Genomic DNA, 19499 nt, shown 5'->3' on the forward strand with positions numbered 1-19499 from the left:
TTTTTTTTTTGGTGGGGGGAGGTGGGGTGGGGTACGAGGGGCTAACTGTTGCATTCTTCGTAAAATGCAGTAGTTGATAAATGAGTTGAAAAAAAAAAATTCTTACACCATAAGAACTAAGAAAACAGTTCATTTACAAAATAATGTTGAAGATGTTTGGCAAACAGCAGTTAATTCGAGTAGAGATTATTTGCTATCACTAAACATAAACATAAACATAAACGAAGTTGTTTGGTCATCAGACTCCCATTAATGTGCGACACTGAGATTCCCAGTGCTCCTTTGCTTGCTTAACTCTTTCTTTTCTCTCGTACTGAAGCCGCTCTTCCCAGTACTCGGGACAACTGCAGAAACGCGTTTAATTGTGGATTGCAAGTTCTAAGAACACAATTTCATAAACATTTGGATACTCTTATCTGACTTCTTGTGTCTATGGTAAACATACCTTCGGCTTAATAGCATGTTAAGCTCCTCAAGATGCACTGCTCCTTCGTAGACGCCTCCCTGAAATCAACTCTCAAATAAGCTGAGATTCATAACTTTTTGCAATGTTCTACTCGCCAAAGTTTTTGTAGAACGGGACAACATAGATCATGGCAAGAAGTTCTTTGCTTACCTCTCGGCAAAGAGGGCATTTTTCAGTGTGGTTTGCTGCCTTAAGCCCATCCACGATGGTCACTGATGCGGTTTTGCAAGCACACATGTAGCAGAAGATATGACCACACGTTAAGGATACTGGGTCAAAGAGAGTATCCTGTAAAACCAAACCAGCTTAAGTTGTCCATAGCTGACTGGCTCAAACCAAGAAAACCAATAGACAGCTCCCATAAGGAGTTGAACTTGGTTACCAAGACAACTGTCTGACCAACTTGGCTGAGGTTGTCCCGCCTAATAGTTTACTATGTCTATGGTAGTATGGTGTCACACAATGACAAACACACACAACAATGCCTTTTTCACAACAATCACCGATTGGATTCATGTCGATTTCATATTAAGGTGCAACAGATCTTACATAATACAAAACGATTCAATGTATGTTCACAACAATGCAAGATCCATTTAAGATGTCTGGGCACTTACCAAACATATAGAACAAGTCAAGTCGAGATCAATCTTGATGGAATCGAAGAGCTCACACGAGAGAGATGGTTTCCCGTCTTTGAGTACTAGGGAACAGCCGCCAAAGAGAGCGATGGCCTTCTTCGTACTGGCCTCAGTCTCCCTCATATTAATGTGGAAAGCCATAAGCTCACACAGCCATGGCGACTGAAGTATCTCCATGTGCATACTCTGCGCTTGGGACTTGAACGCTTGGCCTTGCTTAGAGTAGTGAATCTACATGTTAAAAATGGCATCAAATTCACCTCGATCGGTTTTCAAATCACTTAAGCAGCAAACACCGAATTACCTTGTCATATTTCTTGAGTATTTTTCGCACTGCAATGGAATTGATTATAGCATAAGTGACCAAATCCTTTCCTTCTTGAATCAAAGCTCCATGGTTCCCTTGTAATCTGCCTTTAACCCATAAAATACACTTGCTAAAACCCGAGGCAAGATGCAATTCCAGCAATTTCTGGGCACGTTCATTGAAACACCCCACCACTGCAGACATCTCATTGAGAAGTGAAGGGAAAAATGTCCCATCACACACTGCACACCAAATTATAAAGTAATAAGCAGCGATCAAATTGAAACATGGATATGATATTCGAACCCATGACCTCTGGCTCTGATATCAAATTGAAGCAATCACTACATATATTATATGCTCAACAGATCAAAGTGAATCCATGTAATTCTGTATTTCAAGTCAAGATTAACCAGTATCAGATCGAAAGATGCAGAAAATTCAAACCTTTAAGACACAGAGCCCAGAGTAGAAACAAAGGAAGAAACATAATCAGAGAATGGAGATAAAAAGAACAGAACCCAGAGTGAACATTAGAGCAATCGACCTGAATTTCTTCTACAAACGATTCGATTAGAAATGAAAGACGAGATTACCGGGGCACTTCTTGGGGCAAGTGGAGCTGTCGTGTTCTTGAAGCGGGGCATGTGAATGCAGGTCTCTCCTACACCTCTTTAAGATCTTCTTGAGCTTTTTGAAGCCCACACCGGGCAGCTTCTTCTCCATTTGCCCCTGCATGTACTCCTCATATTTCTTGCAAAATTTCATCTTTTTTTCTTTTTTTTTCACCCCTTTGCTTTCCTCTGCTGCTCAAAACCAGTAAACCGATCAAATCCTGGGGAAATGGAATGGATTTTGAGCTTAATCTCAGAGAGTAATTCTGCTTTAATTTATTCACTCACTGCTCTTTTATTTCATTTGTTTAAATCCCAGAAACCCAAATGCTTCTTATAATTCCCCTCATGCGATCTCCTTCTATATCTCTCGCTAAAACGGTGGTCAGAACGACACCTCCTGATGGCGCCACGGAACAGGTCAATTTCTAGGTGGGCAATCGTGGGAATCTCGCGTCCCATTAACGTTAGAAAGGTGACATTCCTGTTTAAGAAAAAAAATATATTAAATAAATAAAGAAAAAAAAAAAGCATCCAGCAATAGTGTCATTGCAAAATCTTACTATGTAAGGATATTGACTACCATAAAAGGAAGAAAGTAACAACCATATCTAAACAACATTTTGGTAGGTCAATTATAAATAATTTAAGTTCAATTATTTTCTTTTGGTCTTTTATGGATTAAAATTATAAGGTGAAGTGAACTCAATATTCATTTTCGGATAATAGTTGTGAATTTTCTTCGTCATTCAAAAAAAAAAAGAAGAATGAATTATCTTTGTAAATAATATAGTATGAGCCCACCAAATTGGTCGAGACAAATTATTCTTTAGAGGTGCGCAAATTATGCTGTGGACTCGTGTTCACAATGCATTGTGGACACGAGTCCAAAACGACGTCGTTTTTAGGAAAAACACGGCATTGTAGTTAAAAAAAATTTGATTTTGTCTCGCCGTTAACGGCGTTATTCGTTTGTGGAGTTATGAATATACAGTTATGGAATTATGAATGTACAGTTATGGAATTATGAATGTAAGTTATGAAATTATGAACACAGAGCTTTGACATTATGAACTTACAATTATGAACATATAGTGATAAAATTATAAACATAGAGCTCTAAAATTGTGAACATAGAGTTTCGAAAATTATGAATGTACAGTTAGGGAATTATGAATGTACAGTTATAGAATTATGAATGTACAGTTATGGCATTATGAATGTACAGTTATGGAATTATGAACACATAGCTTTGACATTATGAACTTACAATATGAACATATAGTGATAAAATTATGAACATAGAGCTCTAAAATTGTGAACATAGAGCTTCGAAAATTATGAATTTACAGTTATTGAATTATGAATGTACAGTTACGGAATTATGAATGTACAGTTATTGAAGTATGAATGTACAGTTATGGAATTATGAACACAGAGCTCTAACATTATGAACTTACAATTATGAATATATAGTGATAAAATTATGAACATATACTCCTATAACGAAGCGGTCTGAAATTTAAAAAAACAAAAAAAAGTGAAAGATAACGGTGCCACTAACGGCACCGTTACCGTGTCCACAACACATGCTAGATACGTGTCCATAGCATAACGATTGTTAGAGGTGGAGCTGGGCCCAAATATTCACAATTTACATTCTAAATATTCATAATTATCTTTTAAAATTTACAATTTGTATACTATGAACATAAAATGTTAACATATATATAATTGATTACCTTGTTTTGTATTAACAATTTTTTTTTTCAAACAATGCAGTCACACAATATTAATAGTTTAGGATTTGATGACCATGTATTGTATTCACAAATTCCATTTAGTTGTTATGTGTTTTTGACTTAGAAACACAATTTATATTTTAGAAATTCACAATTCCAATACTAAAAATACATAATTTATACGTCGTTTAGGACCAGAGTACACCTTGTAAGGTGGATCCTGGTCCATGGTATAACAACTTGTTGGTCGAAGAATTATCCAGATTATAAGCTCATAATGGTAAAAATATCAAATGTGGATTGGAAAAAAAACTACAAATCATAAAAATATTCATGTTTTGGTTTTATGCAAAATAAACACAACATTAACGTTCAAAATTATGATTTTTTTTAAAAGGTAGAATATTTGTTTGGATATGCAAAGGAATGAAGGATATACTCACTGTCAAACAATAACAAACGTGAAAGTTTCAAGAAAATTACTTATGTAATGGGGAATGTTTGGAAAATGTCAGGAATATTCAATTATATTAAGGTAGAAAACAAGAAAACAAGTTAATTGCCACCCTATATTACATTAGTCCTGTTTGATAACATAGTTAGCTTATCAGTTTATTTTGATTTTTTTTATTTTATTTTTTTTTTGGGAATAAGGGGAAGGGGTTGACCCTAAGGTCATTTGCTGCTCTCGGGAGCAAAAGACCTAGCACAATCCTTTCTTAGAATATAATGACTCTCAACTCTGACGGAGGTGTGTGAAACTCAATCCAATCGCATCGTCTATTCGGAGTAATTTTAGCAAGCCAGTCCGCCACTTGATTAAACTCTCGGAGTGTATATTCAAATCTTATCTCCCAATCTTTCGAAAGCCAGCCTTTACACAGCCTAGTGAGGTTGCCATAACACCTCCACAACCTGTGATAGCATTCTGGCTAGTGAAGGTAGCATCCGTATGAATGTATGTCCAATCTTCTTGGCCTCCACTTGTAGCGCTTGGACTCGCCCACTTCGCAGTTATGCCTTTTCCCCGAGCAAAAGCACACATTCTTTCCTTATTTTGATCTTGCAGCCATCTGATCTTCTCGTTCTTCTCCCAGCTTTCGCCCCTGAACACCAGGTTGCAACGCCATCCATCTCCAGATCAGATCCACCAGACAGCTAACGCAAACAAACCACTCCAGTCACCTTCCTTGTAATCCATCAGGCGACCATTATTAAGTGTTTGACTTGATTAAACAATTAATATGAATGTTTTATTATTTAGCTTTTTGTAATAACTTATTACAGTTTCAAAATGCTAAAATTTAAAAAGATACTCAAGACAATTTTTTTGATAAGTTTTTTTAGAAAAGTCATTTTGCATGTAATCAGCTATAAGTTAACATAAATTTACCAAATATTTTTTTACGATTATAATCAACTAGTTAAATTCATTAACAGTTATTTACCAAACACACCCGTTATTAAATTTAGATGCATGATTTAGCCGTTTAGCTAGAATTACGCAAGCTACAAATATTTAAAATTGCCACTAAACCTATAAAACTTTATATTACATTTTATAAAATGTGGTCTGTCCGTCTGTCACAATTAACGTTACGTTATCATAACATGGGTGTAATTTAAGTTGACAAGCAACCTTAGCTTCCTAGATTTCATTTTTGTGTTTAATTTTATTAGGGTTTTGTGGCTTTAATAAAATATTATATTAGTCCTTAGATATTTTGTGCATATCTTTGAGTCTATAAAATAGTAGATATAAACATTCTCTTCGACAATATATTTTTGCATGTAATTTTAAGACTATACAATAGATTTACCTTTTTCATTTGAGAGAAATTAAAGCTAGTAGCATATTTTAATGATTAAAGACTTCTTTAAAATCATGAAATATAATAGATTTAATTATCTTCATTTTGCAAGTGACATTTGTACAAAGAAATGGATCAAAAACCTTATTCATAAAAAAAAATTATTTCAATTGCAACATAAATATTTCAGGTATAACCGTATAAGTGAGGTTAAAGTATGTATCATCATATACATTTAAGTTCTAAATTTATATCTTAATGTGACATGCATGAAAAATAACATTTTTCATAAGGCCATTAAGTAAGTATATATATACCGCTTTATTCGAAAGGCTCTAATTAAACTCAACACAAAATTGATATTTTAATTTTATATATATATATATATATATATATATATATATATATATATATATATATATATATATATATATATATATATAAAAGGTCAATCAGTACATAAGATTATGCACTATGATTTACGCAATATTAATTACCACCCCACACACATATATATAATTAATTATATAGTGAAATGCTTGATGGCCGACCAAATATATAAAATGGACTGCAAATGGTGGTAGTTGAAAAGCTCCATTTTGATTATTTATGACAAAATATCTTAAAGTTGACATTACTTTTTGTGACTTAATTGCATTGTAATCTGTATAATATTTTTTGAGAGTCTGTAGAAACCATCCATGGTGGCTTGAATTGGTGAAAAATCCACCATTTAGCGTGTCTGCTTAGCTTTAATATGCTTATATTATTATGTTATCTGATCTGGTGATTATGGTAGGGTTAGTCAAGATTGCATCATATCATTATTATACCTTCCCATCTGCCCATAGAATTTACACCACATCAACAAAACCATCACTCCTTTCATACCCTAAGTCAAGATTGCACTATTCTTTTCGATATATATGTATTTGTATTTGGATTTGACGTGGTAAAGTAGATGGATACATATATGATGTTACAGTACACAGATCAGAAAGAAAACAACACATTAGTAACTTCTTCTTTTTTTTTTTCAAAAAAGAACACATTATTAACTTGATTTAATTTCTTTGAAATTATTAATTTGAGTAAGCCGACTCACAACTAGCACGAGCTAATCAGGCTAAATTTATGAGGACAAATGACTGAAATGAAAAGAAATGAAAAGAAATTTTTTTTAAAAAATGTATAATTAAAAAAAAATTCATTCGAAACATGCGTTTTTTGTCAAAACGCATCTCCTAAATGAGCTTGAGAAATTTTTAAAATTATATGCCAAACGCAAGTGGCAACTTGCAATTTTCCATAAAAATTTTGTAATCGATCCGCACGGGAGAAGGCTGCAGACAGGGACATAAAAATGATTGTCTTTAATTTCTTGACGGCAGCTTAATTTTCCATTTTGAGGGGTTTTGGAACGACAGTGGCACGGAGAAAAAGTTTAAGTTGCTTGGCGTGTAAGGAGATCAGAGCACACCATAGATTTGGTAATTGGCCGATAAGATCTGTACGTGTGTCGTGTCAGATTTCAACCCAGACTTATCTATAATACCCTATAGAGCTAAACAATCAAATTATTTTTTGCCATTTGTTGGCCCACTTTCAAGTGTTTCTGGGCAGCATTTCATTGGGGCTGAAGGCCCAATAAAATGTTTTAGCTTTGAAATTTTTTTTAGCTTTCTATTACACTATTAGCTTTCTTAATTTGATTCGATTCTGAATAATTTAGACTGATTTATTTTCTCTATGATCATTCAAAACGCACTTTGGTAACATTGGATAGACTTTATTGGAACCTTCTCTTGTATGAAAAAATCAATTTAGTCAACACTTTGTTTTTTAATTGGGCTGGTCCAGTGCGAATGAGCATTAATCTGACTATAATACCGACTTAAATGTGTCTCATACAGTTAAAACCTACTCATGACACCTTATAGCGTGACAATTTTTATTTTTATTTTTTGTATTGGATCCATCCTAATAAAATCGTGGGATGTAGGATTACTTTATATGACTTTAGCATATATTTTAAGAAAGTGGAATAGCATAAGATTCAAGTTCTACTTAATAACGGCATCTGATCTTCTTCAGAAAGTCGGGTTTCTGTCGTTACTGTTGTTACCTGTCAAAACTATTCTTCTGATCTGCCAGCGAATCAAGTTCTCTTCCCTGTCTCACTGTTTCTGATCACACGTTGTTTCTGTGCTCTGGATCATACTAGAACACCCTTTTGTGTGTGCTATAAATAAATTGTTGACTTCTCAAACTATCTACATATATATCCTCCGATCCAAAAACATCACCGGACTCTTGAGAATGGCGGCGGCGGCGGAGAAACCGGTTATGGTGGTTGCAGTTGACGACAGCGAACATAGCTTCTATGCTCTGGAATGGACTTTAGATCACTTCTTCACCGGCCCCGTGTCGCCTTTCAGGCTTGTCCTCGTCCACGCCAAGCCTTCTCCGGCTAGCGCCGTCGGCCTCGCCGGGCCCGGTAATATAACCCAAGAGCTTTTAATTCTTGAAAATTATGATTAAGCTAGATCGATATGATGTTACAGAGGTACGAGATTCTTGTTCTTAAACCTTAAAATCTTGCAGGCGCTGCTGATGTCTTGCCGTACGTGGATTCGGACTTGAAGAAGATTGCTGCGCGGGTAATTGAACAGGCCAAGGAAATCTGCGCCTCTAAATCGGTAATTTTTTTTTGGATAGTTTCAGTTCTTGACAGACTAATTAATCATTTTATTGTTAGTTTTTAATTTTTTTTTTTTACTAAATTTATGTTTCATCGATCGTCGCAGGTTGATGACCCCATGGTCGAGATCATGGAAGGGGATGCCAGGAATGTCCTCTGTGAAACTGTGGAGAAATACCATGCCTCTATCTTGGTTGTCGGCAGCCATGGCTATGGAGCTATCAAGAGGTAAACACTAAATACATTTTCTGTTTTTGTTTATCTAGTTACTAAAAAAAAAAAAAAAAAATTAGAACCAACCATTTATCATTATGCCAAAAATTATAATTTACAGTAAAAGCTTATTTTATTTCTGATATATTGTCATCACATTTTCAACCATCAATTGTTAAATTTGACCCTCCACCCAACAATCTCTTAGTCACCAATGGTTAGACTTGGCCGTTCACGAACTTCCGCCTAACAAAAAGTCATATTAACTTCTAGCGAGAGCAATTTATTGGCCTTCATAGTTCGAATAATTATAAACAATATAGGCTGATTTATCTCTTCTTGTGAGTCTTTCCTACTAGAAATAAGGCGAAATTTACCTTATGCACACTTTCAAACGGTGAGTGTAGATTTAATTTCTCTTGTTCTTAAAAAAAAAATGATTTTCTAACAGTGATTTTTGCTGGCAGGGCTGTTCTGGGCAGTGTAAGCGACTACTGCGCTCATCATGCTCACTGCACTGTCATGATCGTGAAGAAGCCCAAGCACAAAACTTAAGCTGCAAACATCATCTGCCCAGATGAGTCCAGAATTTATGTTCCAGACTACATAAACCATTGTCTGTCTGTCTATCTATGTGAATTGCTTGGTGTATGTATCAACGTCAGAGAATAAAGGCTTGCTTAGCTTTAATATACTTGATAAATAATTGTTAGCTGATTGGGTTAGTGAATTATACATTAATATATTATAGAAGATGTTTGGTAAATTAACTTTCTCAAAAAGTTAATCGATTTTAAATTTTAGCACTTTAAAGCAATAAGCTATTACAAAAAGCTAATTAATCAAGGATCGCTAATTGACTAATATTCTACCATTATATATCTTCACCCGAGTCACCCATTCTGATGGACTGAAGGTCTTAGTTCTAGACGATTATGGACAAGATAGTGTTACTACAACCAATGTCGTATACAATGAGGTTTCAATAATGTGTAAATACAATAGTTGATATTATGTTTTTTTAAATAAAAAAATTGTTATATACCTAGACAAAAAAATATATTTTTCATACAAATGAATTAAGATAGCAATTCATTCTTATAACTGAGTTGCTAGAGAACGAGCACATGCATTTACCTAATTTATGTATATAAAAAATACTAAACAGATTACATGGTCTGGCTGTTTCGATCCAGGAGAAGCTGAAGCATTAAGTGTTCGTGAGGCATTGAAGTGGATTAAAACTCTCAGTTTCAACAGCATTCAACTGGAAACGGATTGTCTACCGGTTGTTAAGGCCATCCAGGATAATCATGCTACTTCTTCTTTTGATCTGCTTATAAACAATGTGAATCGGTCTACGAATAGGGTCGCCCACGTACTTGCTAGGGATGTCCTATCCAAATCAAGCGGATTGTATCTCGGTCCTTTTCCCGCTTATTTCTCATGTTTTGGACTCTAATTTAGCTTAACATATTTGCATTTTTCTTCTCAAAAATAAAATTAAGAAATACTAAACAATGATAAATAAAATTTCCAAAGTTACAGCACTACATGCATGCATCTACACATTAACAATTAATTTGAGCAATTATTTACAATTGCTCAAATTCAAGCAATGATAACATCAAAACACACAAATGATCCAAATCACATTTTCAATTGCATTATATAATGAGTATTTAATGTTCTAATTTAAATAATTATATATTGATCCAAATATTCTTAATTTATTACAATAAATCCATTCCGTGCATCACACGAGTAAAAATAGTAGTACATGTAAATATGTAATACAAGATTCCAACTTGTAGTCCTCTTGCTGGTCACTATGGGGACTGAGTTGTCTGTTAAAGTATTAGCTTTCTTAATTTGATTATGTTTTTTGGTGAGGTTAATTTGATTATGTTAGTTATGAATAACTTAGACTGATTTATTTATTTATTTATTATAGTCTTTTGTAGAATTCAAAACGTAGTTTGTTAACATTGGATCGGCTTTATTGTAAATCAAAAATTTGTATTGGATCCATCCTAATAAAATGGTGGGAAGGTAAGAACAAAGTACATGTTGGCATGTTGTAACGGGTTGCGTATATTTAGGATTACTTTATATGGCTTTAGCATATTTTAAGAAAGTGGAATAGCATAAGATTCAAGTTCTAGTTAATAACGGCATCTGATCTTCTTCAGAAAGTCGGGTTTCTGTTGCTTTTTTACCTGTCAGAACTATTCTTCTGATCTGCCAGCGAATCTAGTTCTCTTCCCCGTCTCACTGTTTCTGTGCTCTGGATCATACTAGAACACCCTTTCCTGTGTTATAAATAAATTGTTGACTTCTCAAACTGTCTACATATATATATCCTCCGATCCGGAAACTTCACCGGACACGTAAAGTGGTTGAGAATGGCGGCGGCGGCGGAGAAACCGGTTATGGTGGTTGCGGTTGACGATAGCGAACATAGCTTCTATGCTCTGGGATGGACTTTAGATCACTTCTTCACCGGCCCCGTGTCGACTTTCAGGCTCGTCCTCGTCCACGCCAAGCCTTCTCCGGCTAACGCCGTCAGCCTCGCCGGGCCCGGTAACTGAGGAGCTTTTAATTAATTCTTGAAAATTATGATTAAGATAGATCATATCGATGTTATAGAGGTACGAGATTCTTGTTCTTGAACCTTAAAATCTTGCAGGCGCTGCTGATATCTTGCCACATGTGGATTCGGACTTGAAGAAGATTGCTGCGCGGGTTATTGAACGGGCCAAGGAAATCTGCGCCTCTAAATCGGTAATTTTTTGGATGGTTTTAGTTCTTCCCAGATTAATTAATCATTTTAATGTCATTTTTTTTACTAAATTTATGTTTCATCATCGCAGGTTGATGACCCCATGTTCGAGATCATGGAAGGGGATGCCAGGAATGTCCTCTGCGAAACTGTGGAGAAACACCATGCCTCTATCTTGGTTGTCGGCAGCCATGGCTATGGAGCTATCAAGAGGTAAACACTAAATACATTTTATGTTTTTGTTTATCTAGTTACTAAAAAAATTATTAGAATCAAACACTTATTATTGTCAAAAGTTATAGCTTACAATGAAGGGGCGTTTTATTTCTGCCATCACATTTTTCAGAAGTACTTAGCCCTTCACTAGCCTCCGACTCAACAATACTCTAACCACTAATGGAGTAATGGTTAGACTTGGCCCCTCCACCCAACATTTCCTAAACCACTAATTACTAGACTTGGCCTTTTACAGACTTCTGCTCAACAAAAAATCATATTAACTTTTAACTGAGCAGTTTATTGACCTTTATAGTTTGAACCCGTCAATTATATATGAATAGGGTTAAATTTACCTCATGGACACTTTCAAATGAGTGTGAATTTAATTTCTCTCATTATTAAAAAAAAATGTCATATTCTAACAGTGATTTCTGCTGGCAGGGCTGTTCTGGGCAGTGTAAGCGACTACTGCGCTCATCATGCTCACTGCACTGTCATGATCGTGAAGAAGCCAAAGCACAAAACCTAATTAGTTGCAGACATCATATGAGTCCATAATTTCTGTTCCAGATTACATAAACCATTGTCTCTCTGTCTGTCTATCTATGTGAATTGCTTGGTGTATGTATCAATCAATATAATGCCTTGATGCAATATGCAACAATATATAAACTCATATTATCAATCTTATTCGCATTCTCATCTCAATAGGAAAAGTACATGAGAATCTGAGTAGTAATATAATAGACTAATATTTTGATATAGATCCAAAATGTCATCCAACGTATGTAGAAAACGTTAGAGTCCATGAAACTTAATTATTCAGAATCTAATAAGATTTTGGACATTTTTCAGCTTAAATAACCGCGCGATTTTTCTGCAAGAACTTGGCATACCAGTGCTGAGAGTACTTGGGATATCGCGACCGTTCCTTGTCATCCAAATCTACATAGTACAGACCGAACCCGGACTTGTAGCCACTCAGTAACTCCAAACCATCCAAGAGTGTCCAGGCAAAGTACCCAATAGTGTTCGATCCATTTCTTAAAGCAAAGACAGCATATATATGAATAGGGTTATATTTGTAACCTGCAGTTTCACTATTTCCCTTACTCTAATTCAGACTTTAATTAGTATATGTATATATACCTTATAGCATCGAGAACAGTCCCGATGAAGGCTTGAAAATACTCCACTCTTGGTGTATCGTTCAATGTCCCATTGCGTATCATCTGCTGGCCTGTCAATCAAGATTGTTTGTAAATATTAAGGTTTATTTATGCTTCACACTGCTCTGCTCGATCTGAAAGGTGGAATTGCAGACGTTTACTAACCGTTTTCATGAATATATATAGGCGGGTTGCCATAGAACTGCTTAAAATGCTCTAAAACATTATAAAGACCTTCTGGCAATACTGGAAACTGAAACAGATAGACATGATCCTTTATAGCCAACTGCTTCAAGAAAATTCGAGTTTTACATTATGAAATTATACTTTAATTTGCTCAGCTTACCTGGCCCGGAGGTGCATTATCAGGAACTAATCACCAAAAACCAAAAAACAAAACAAAACAAAACAAAGGATATCAGTAACTTCAGCAAGTAGAAACATTGACAGGTATATGTATGTTTAATATTTATATCTGAAGTCATACAAATGACAGATACTCCAATGTCATTTGAGAAGCTCATGATTGCGTTTTTAGAACTGTTGTCTCTGTCTTTGATAGTGATTGTAGTATAGTGGTTGAGGCCGATGAAGTCTGCTGAACCCTTGACTTGGTTAGCTTCATCCTCGGTGAAGACTGGCAGCCGTGTGCCAACGATGTTTTTCATGATGTCGGGGTAATCTCCGAATATCAATGGATTAATAAGCCTGCACTTGGAAAACTCTAAGCGGGTCAGAATTGAAGGACGTGTTCCATCTCAACTAAAAGATTAAAACGTGTTATGTAGTTTTCGGCTTTACCATCCAATATAGAAGGCACGCAGCCGTTCAACTGCAGCAAGATCCTCTGTTGAATTCGAATAAGGAGCAAGCCCGTAAGTGTACATATTAAATCCTATGGTACCATGTTGGGTGGGCTGCATTATGGCACGACATCAGAGAACTGAAAGATGTGTTCTGTCTCAACTAAAAGTCTAAAACCTTAAACTGAAAGTGACATTATACCAGTGTACTAAAGTACCTGGTATTTTGTTCTGTAAAGGTTCACTGCAGACGCATGTGCAAGTAACATGTAATGACCAGCAATGTATGGTTCTGTTGATGAGTTCCCTGAGGGACAGTAAATGTAGCTACAATGCATTGGGGGTAAGAATCCTTCATCGTAACCTCCCATGATAAATACATTGGGTTCGTTTAAGGTTGTCCAGTGCACAACCCTGTCGCCAAACGCCTTGAAGCATTCATCTGCATATGCAGTGAAGTCCTCCCTGCAGATGGAAACAAAAAATATTAAACCACCTCTAATTTGCATTTTTTTTTTGCACCCAATTTGCATCTAGCATACACAATCTTTCTGTTAACCCATCCTTGATATTCATCTTCAAGTGCCTGTGGTAGATCACTGTGACTTAGTGTGACATGTGGCTCAATTCCTACGAGAAACGAGCAACCAACTGTCAGCTTAAGCTTTTAATCAAGACGGAACACATCTTTCAAATTTAAGGAAATCACCGTGGCTGATAAGTTCGTCGATGAGATTGTTGTAGTACTGCAAGCCCTTTTCATTGACAGGTCCTCTGCCATCTGTAAATCACCATTTGACACCATATTTGAGTTTCAGACTAGGTGATAGGAAATGTCACTACTGGAAATTATGGAATTTCCGACCACATCTTAAATCAAGTCGAAAGTCTTGTTCCGACCACTTTTGGTATCCGGAAAAACCTTTGTTGTTATTTCCGACCACTCTTTCGACTTGATTTAAGATCACTTTGTGGTCGAAAATTTCATAATTTCCAGCAGTGTGTGGGGCAACCCAGCCAAGTTGGTCAGGCTGTTAGTTTGGTAGCCACAAGGTTCTAAGTTCAACTCCCAGTGGGAGCAGCCAATGGACAACCTAGACTGGTGTCAGCTATGAGTTTTCCGTCATTCAAAAAAAGGTGATATATATAGGAAATGCACATGGAAGCTAGCTAACATACTAGGAATAAGTCTTGACCATGAAATGGAGAATCTGTAGGCTTCCAGGTTTGTTTCAGACATTAAACGGACATCTTCCTGAACATATATACATCATTCACATGATGATCAGACAATAACATTATAACAGATTTATGTGTTTCCCACAAGAAACCGAATATCATATGCATGCATAACTACAAAAAGGACAAATTCACTCACCTTGTATTTGTGGTACTGATCACAGGCTACATCCCCATTGGCTCCACCATACATTCCTTGAAATTAGAAGCAACCAGATTGTTCCAAAAAGTTACGTTATACGATACAACTTTTCATTGCAAACCAGATTACAGTATGAAAAGAAAAGAAAAAAAAATTGCAGAAAGGTATGTTTAAGGCTAGACCTATATAAGCATAAGTATCCCAAATGCTAGGAGTCCTTCCATCTTCAAAAGCTGCTCCTTCAACCTAGAAAATTAAAGATGATGATACCTTATTTGTAACGAATGAATTGTGTAGTATAAAATAAAAGAAACATGGGAAACAGGAAAAGAAACACACTTGATAAGCAGAAGTTCCTGCCCCAAAAATGAAACCAGCGGGGAAGTCATCCCTGGTAAAATTCCCCACCCCAGAAACCAAAGGTGAAGAAGAAAACAAGCAAGAAAGCAGTAGAAGATGCAGCGTAATCTTCATCTTCATCTTCAGCTTGGTTTCAGTGCTAATAATTTATTCTGATATTCAATTCTCGATGCAATTATATACTCCATATAAGATGGAAATCGTACGTCCTTGGTTTGAAATGCCAGAGAATAAAGAAACATTTGTTGGCTAGCTTTCTCTATCAGCTCCGCTGCCTGCTGTGATACGGGAAAAATTAAAGAAAACACTTTAATTTGCTATATTTTATTTCCTGCCGTACTAGGTTGTTTTGTTGAAGAAAGGGTCTCTCTGCGGGGCGGATCTAGAAAATTATCTGCTGGCATGGGATGAAGTTTAGATGACCTTCATATTAAGGTTCAAATACAAAAGGATCCCTCCGCTAGTGTGTCAACATCCTCAAGTGGGATGGGACTTGAACCTTGATCTTCGTTTAAAAGGGTCAAAGTGATGATGTAAGATACTTACCATTTTTTGTCCTTCATTATTTCTTTCTTTCTTTCTTCTGTACTAATTAGACATGCAGTTTAGACCAAATTAAGAGCATTATCTTTCTCTAATCTATAACACGTACGTACACTAAATATATATATATATATATATATATATATATATATATATATATATATATATATATATATATAGGCAACACGTGCTTCATATTATGTTGTAGAGAAAGGAGGGGAAAACTAAGGTTGTTGTTTGATGTACAGAAGAAGAAGAAGAAGAAAAGAGAGTTGTTGAGAGTAGTTTACCTCATTGCCATACATATTTAATTAATGAATTTATTTATTTTTTCTGGTCTGTTGATGTTATAAGTTATAACATGTATATGTTATGACATTTTCTAAGACCAAGAAGGACCATATTACATACCCTTTAGTGTTTGATCCATTTCTTGATAAAATGCAACACAAGTAAAGTGTTGAGTATTTTTTATTTATTTTTTTCTTTTTGAAACAAAACATAGGTCTGTGTTGATAATTGACTTCTTCCTCTTGCATTTGGTATCTTTTTATCATTAGCTTCTTTCCAACATTGAAGATAAGCAAGCTATGTCTTCTTCCACTATATTCATAGAACGGTCTCTGTTACGTTGTTGTTCCATAATCTCTCATTTATGATGTTTCATATTCTCAAGCAAATTATCATGAGAAAATTGTCTAAATTTTCATCCAAAATACAAAGTTTTTTCAACCCATTCTTGAAAAGAATCATGATGATCTCTGCTAACATCCCGGCCTAATGTTGTTCCAACACCTTCTAGCACCTACAGTGACCAAACGAACAATTTAATTTAGTGAGATCAATACACTAATTTAATATTATTTTTAATGATATAAAAATACAAATATAGATTACATTGATTGATAAATGTCTTTATTTATTGCACACAATTTAACTAACTAATCAAATGTTACCTTTCATTAAAAAATACTTATCCATCAACCCATGCAATGTCAAACCATCTCTTTTTTGTTATAGTTAGAGTATAAAATATTTATTGTATATAAATAATGAAATTTCACATTCTCTAAGTATTCAATTTGTCTCAATATATAGTAGTGAAATATCCTATTTTTTATACACCAACTCGAATCACTGACTGATCAACAGATATAATCAAATATTGCCTACTGAATTATTTAGCTAAACTTGCAACCTTTTTTTTTTATGGGCATCATGTTTGCCAAGTTTGACGTTGAAATACTATTCTGTTCCGTTTAACGTAAAATTCCTGGGACAGTGACAGACAGGATGCGGAAAATATCCAGTTGCTTTCCCGGTTCATAAAATAAAAATCAAGATTTTCTTGCTCATTCTCAACACAAGTGGTTGAGATCCATAGATTGATGAAGCAGCGATCAATGTCGCCCAAAACCCTGGATCCAAGGCGTGCTATAGAGAACTGTATATTTCACTTGCACAGTTGGAGGCCATTTCAGGTTCAATCCAAAACCCTAGACTCCTCCGATTCCGCTAAACCTTATGCTCCCCAAGGCAATGGCTTCTTCAGCAAACGCCCCTGTCGTGCCGATCGAGCGACGGCGTTCCCGATTGACGCCCTCGACATGTCGAAGCTCAGTTTGTTCGACGAAGACCGCCCCTCCTTGTCCGCTCACAAACGGGATAGCGGCATCCGCTGGATCGCTCGGAAGCGGCGCCGTCGCGGCTCCAGGTCGGTCTCCGGGAGAAGCAGTGACCGCAGCGGGACGCGTCTCAGGTGCTGCTCCGTCGGCGCATCGGCGGCTTGTGGGACGTGCTCTGATTTTCCGATGGCGCCTGGGACGGATTCGAGCGGGGAGCTTTTCGTGAATGGGGATGTGAATTGGGCGTCGGATGTGAGTGAGGCGACGAGGAATTCCAGGAGGGAGAGGGATGCCGAGAGGGAGAGTTCGATTGCTGCATCCCAAATTGGGAATAATGCTGAAACCCAAGGTGGTAATGAGTCCGGGTATGGAAGTGAACCAGGGTATCGAGGCGACGGCGAGATAGGATATGGCGATGAGTTCGATGAAGAAGAAGATGATCAACGCCTCTTATTCTGGGGCCATGAATTTGGAGGTATCCCCTCAACTTTTCTCAATCCTCATTACTTTCTTTCTGAAATTTTGCTAACTATATCTAATGTTATGACCCAATTTGCCTTGTTTTAATTTTATACAGTTAATGTTCATTGCATCATAATTTCACTTTCTACTTCAATGACAGCCAGATTTTTCAAAAATGAACAATCAATCAACAAGTTTAGTGGAAAAAGATTCTAATTTCTAGCTAAAGTATAATGCCTAATTAATAATGGTCATGAAATCTGGAATTTCTTGAACCAAACTTTTTGTTATCTGAGGTAGGAGAAAGCAGTAGCTATTTCAGGGATACAATGTCGGGTTATGGACCTTCCATCTATAATCTGACACTTGGTTTCGATCAACAATCTTTGGTTTACACTTGAGTGAAGGAGAAGATGAAAGTTCGATAACTTGGCCATGAATAGAAAATAGGGATGAAACGTCACACTATGATAAAAGGGCATAGATTAATGTAATACTTGAATGTATGTCAAGTGTAAAGAGCAGCATCAGAAATTGAAATTTTCTTGAGCAAACTGTTTCTCTTTCGAAAGTTAACTGAGAAATAGTTTAGTGTCAAGTGGTTGGAATGAATCTATACGACATGGTACAACCTATGCAGTCTGCTAGGTTGTTCCTTTAAGAGTTCAAGTCATTAATTTCAGGAAATTACACTGTTATAACTGGTAACGTTTTATTCATTCCGTGCTATATATTCTCAAGTCTGAACCTACCAAATTGTTGCTGAATGCTTGTATATTCTACAGCCTCTAAAGCGGAGAAGATGGGCAAGAACGCATTGCAGAAAGCTCATCATAGATGCCGGCGTAGGAAGCATGACATCAAAATGGTAGATCTCATGACATAGCAAAGTTTCATTGGCAAATATGTAAAGCTCAGCTGCTGATGTCACAACAACAACACTCCATTTGTTCTTGGCTGCCCCCAGCATTTTAGTACAATCTGGAAAGTTAAGGATGTCTGTAATCTGGATATGCATATGCTTCAGTGTGAGTGTGATGAGATATATATATATATGTTGTATTTATAATGAGTCCCTATTTATTTATTTATATGGTATACTGTTGTAATCCTTTGAAATGTCCAGAAAAATGAGAATGTTTTGTTTATGTGAAAAAAAAAATACAAAAATTTCAAATGCCAAAAAACTTTCTTTCTCTGCCCTCCGCGGGCAGTAGGTTTTTTTTTTTGAAGGTCAACCAATATGATTGTGTTTATAGATAAACTGAAATTGAGTCTGGTGGGACATCGTTCCAGTACATAGCTGTAGCCGAATTTAAAGTTAAAGTAGCTAAAGTATGTGCTAATAAATTCTGTAGTCTAGGAATAAAATTGACTGAGCAAAAACTTAAAGTAGACATAAAATTCCTGCAACTATCGATAGTATATCCAACATATGACCTGGACGGGGTATTCGGTGCGCATAGGTAGCGTTTGGTAGTCAGTATGTAGTCGTATTGAATCTTCGCCACATCCTTCGCCACATCCTCTTAACCATGATAAAACCTCTTTACATGCGTATGCCTCAGCCATGAGTGAAAGCCGAAACATAGTGATTGTCGGCATCTAGTAGTGCCGCCCCCACCGCTGCTGAGCTGGCATCCTGGTGATAGCTTGCATC

At 36.1% G+C, this 19499-nt stretch overlaps 5 protein-coding genes across 5 annotated transcripts; 3 read left to right on the top strand and 2 right to left on the bottom strand.

The window, feature by feature from the left end:
* Nucleotides 1–102: 102 nt before the first annotated feature.
* Nucleotides 103–2495, bottom strand: LOC109191296 (probable E3 ubiquitin-protein ligase BAH1-like 1). The gene is made up of 6 exons (XM_019341892.1): nt 2011–2495; nt 1412–1656; nt 1084–1338; nt 617–754; nt 446–504; nt 103–344 (listed from the first exon to the last, which is right to left on the bottom strand). Exons 1-6 carry the CDS (start codon nt 2180–2182, stop codon nt 239–241), a joined length of 975 nt encoding a protein of 324 aa, XP_019197437.1. The 5' UTR covers nt 2183–2495; the 3' UTR covers nt 103–238.
* A 5169-nt stretch (nt 2496–7664) lies between these two features.
* Nucleotides 7665–9238, top strand: LOC109191298 (universal stress protein PHOS34-like). The gene is made up of 4 exons (XM_019341895.1): nt 7665–8078; nt 8186–8280; nt 8389–8510; nt 8963–9238. The coding sequence occupies exons 1-4, from the start codon at nt 7901–7903 to the stop codon at nt 9048–9050; spliced, it is 483 nt and encodes a 160-aa protein (XP_019197440.1). The 5' UTR covers nt 7665–7900; the 3' UTR covers nt 9051–9238.
* A 1601-nt stretch (nt 9239–10839) lies between these two features.
* Nucleotides 10840–12198, top strand: LOC109191299 (universal stress protein PHOS34-like). The gene is made up of 4 exons (XM_019341896.1): nt 10840–11078; nt 11185–11279; nt 11369–11490; nt 11938–12198. The coding sequence occupies exons 1-4, from the start codon at nt 10901–10903 to the stop codon at nt 12023–12025; spliced, it is 483 nt and encodes a 160-aa protein (XP_019197441.1). The 5' UTR covers nt 10840–10900; the 3' UTR covers nt 12026–12198.
* LOC109191292 (beta-glucosidase 10-like) lies at nt 12165–15412 on the bottom strand. Its single transcript, XM_019341889.1, has 13 exons — nt 15189–15412; nt 15032–15095; nt 14847–14902; nt 14648–14723; nt 14178–14249; nt 14011–14098; nt 13687–13933; nt 13467–13582; nt 13153–13373; nt 13012–13037; nt 12831–12918; nt 12646–12736; nt 12165–12539 (listed from the first exon to the last, which is right to left on the bottom strand). The coding sequence occupies exons 1-13, from the start codon at nt 15327–15329 to the stop codon at nt 12353–12355; spliced, it is 1473 nt and encodes a 490-aa protein (XP_019197434.1). The 5' UTR covers nt 15330–15412; the 3' UTR covers nt 12165–12352.
* A 1614-nt stretch (nt 15413–17026) lies between these two features.
* Nucleotides 17027–19026, top strand: LOC109191297. The gene is made up of 2 exons (XM_019341893.1): nt 17027–17852; nt 18625–19026. The coding sequence occupies exons 1-2, from the start codon at nt 17141–17143 to the stop codon at nt 18723–18725; spliced, it is 813 nt and encodes a 270-aa protein (XP_019197438.1). The 5' UTR covers nt 17027–17140; the 3' UTR covers nt 18726–19026.
* Nucleotides 19027–19499: the final 473 nt, after the last annotated feature.

The sequence above is a fragment of the Ipomoea nil genome, unplaced genomic scaffold, assembly GCF_001879475.1.
Source record: "Ipomoea nil cultivar Tokyo-kokei standard unplaced genomic scaffold, Asagao_1.1 scaffold1619, whole genome shotgun sequence".
NCBI classification, from domain to species: Eukaryota; Viridiplantae; Streptophyta; class Magnoliopsida; order Solanales; family Convolvulaceae; genus Ipomoea; species Ipomoea nil.

Bases quoted from the DNA above. Each gene is read 5' to 3' on its own strand.
- LOC109191298 (XM_019341895.1), top strand. From the start codon at position 7,901: ATGGCGGCGGCGGCGGAGAAACCGGTTATGGTGGTTGCAGTTGACGAC. The intron at 8,079-8,185 runs GTAATATAACCC...AAAATCTTGCAG, and splicing joins CGTCGGCCTCGCCGGGCCCG to GCGCTGCTGATGTCTTGCCG. The intron at 8,281-8,388 runs GTAATTTTTTTT...CGATCGTCGCAG, and splicing joins AAATCTGCGCCTCTAAATCG to GTTGATGACCCCATGGTCGA.
- LOC109191297 (XM_019341893.1), top strand. From the start codon at position 17,141: ATGAAGCAGCGATCAATGTCGCCCAAAACCCTGGATCCAAGGCGTGCT. The intron at 17,853-18,624 runs GTATCCCCTCAA...TATATTCTACAG, and splicing joins CTGGGGCCATGAATTTGGAG to CCTCTAAAGCGGAGAAGATG.
- LOC109191296 (XM_019341892.1), bottom strand. From the start codon at position 2,182: ATGAAATTTTGCAAGAAATATGAGGAGTACATGCAGGGGCAAATGGAG. The intron at 755-1,083 runs GTAAGTGCCCAG...TTGGTTTTACAG, and splicing joins TGACTTGTTCTATATGTTTG to GATACTCTCTTTGACCCAGT. The intron at 505-616 runs GTAAGCAAAGAA...AGTTGATTTCAG, and splicing joins AATGCCCTCTTTGCCGAGAG to GGAGGCGTCTACGAAGGAGC.
- LOC109191299 (XM_019341896.1), top strand. From the start codon at position 10,901: ATGGCGGCGGCGGCGGAGAAACCGGTTATGGTGGTTGCGGTTGACGAT. The intron at 11,079-11,184 runs GTAACTGAGGAG...AAAATCTTGCAG, and splicing joins CGTCAGCCTCGCCGGGCCCG to GCGCTGCTGATATCTTGCCA. The intron at 11,280-11,368 runs GTAATTTTTTGG...TCATCATCGCAG, and splicing joins AAATCTGCGCCTCTAAATCG to GTTGATGACCCCATGTTCGA.
- LOC109191292 (XM_019341889.1), bottom strand. From the start codon at position 15,329: ATGAAGATGAAGATTACGCTGCATCTTCTACTGCTTTCTTGCTTGTTT. The intron at 15,096-15,188 runs GTGTGTTTCTTT...TTAATTTTCTAG, and splicing joins CAGGAACTTCTGCTTATCAA to GTTGAAGGAGCAGCTTTTGA. The intron at 14,250-14,647 runs GTATGTTAGCTA...GGTGATTTACAG, and splicing joins ATGGTCAAGACTTATTCCTA to ATGGCAGAGGACCTGTCAAT.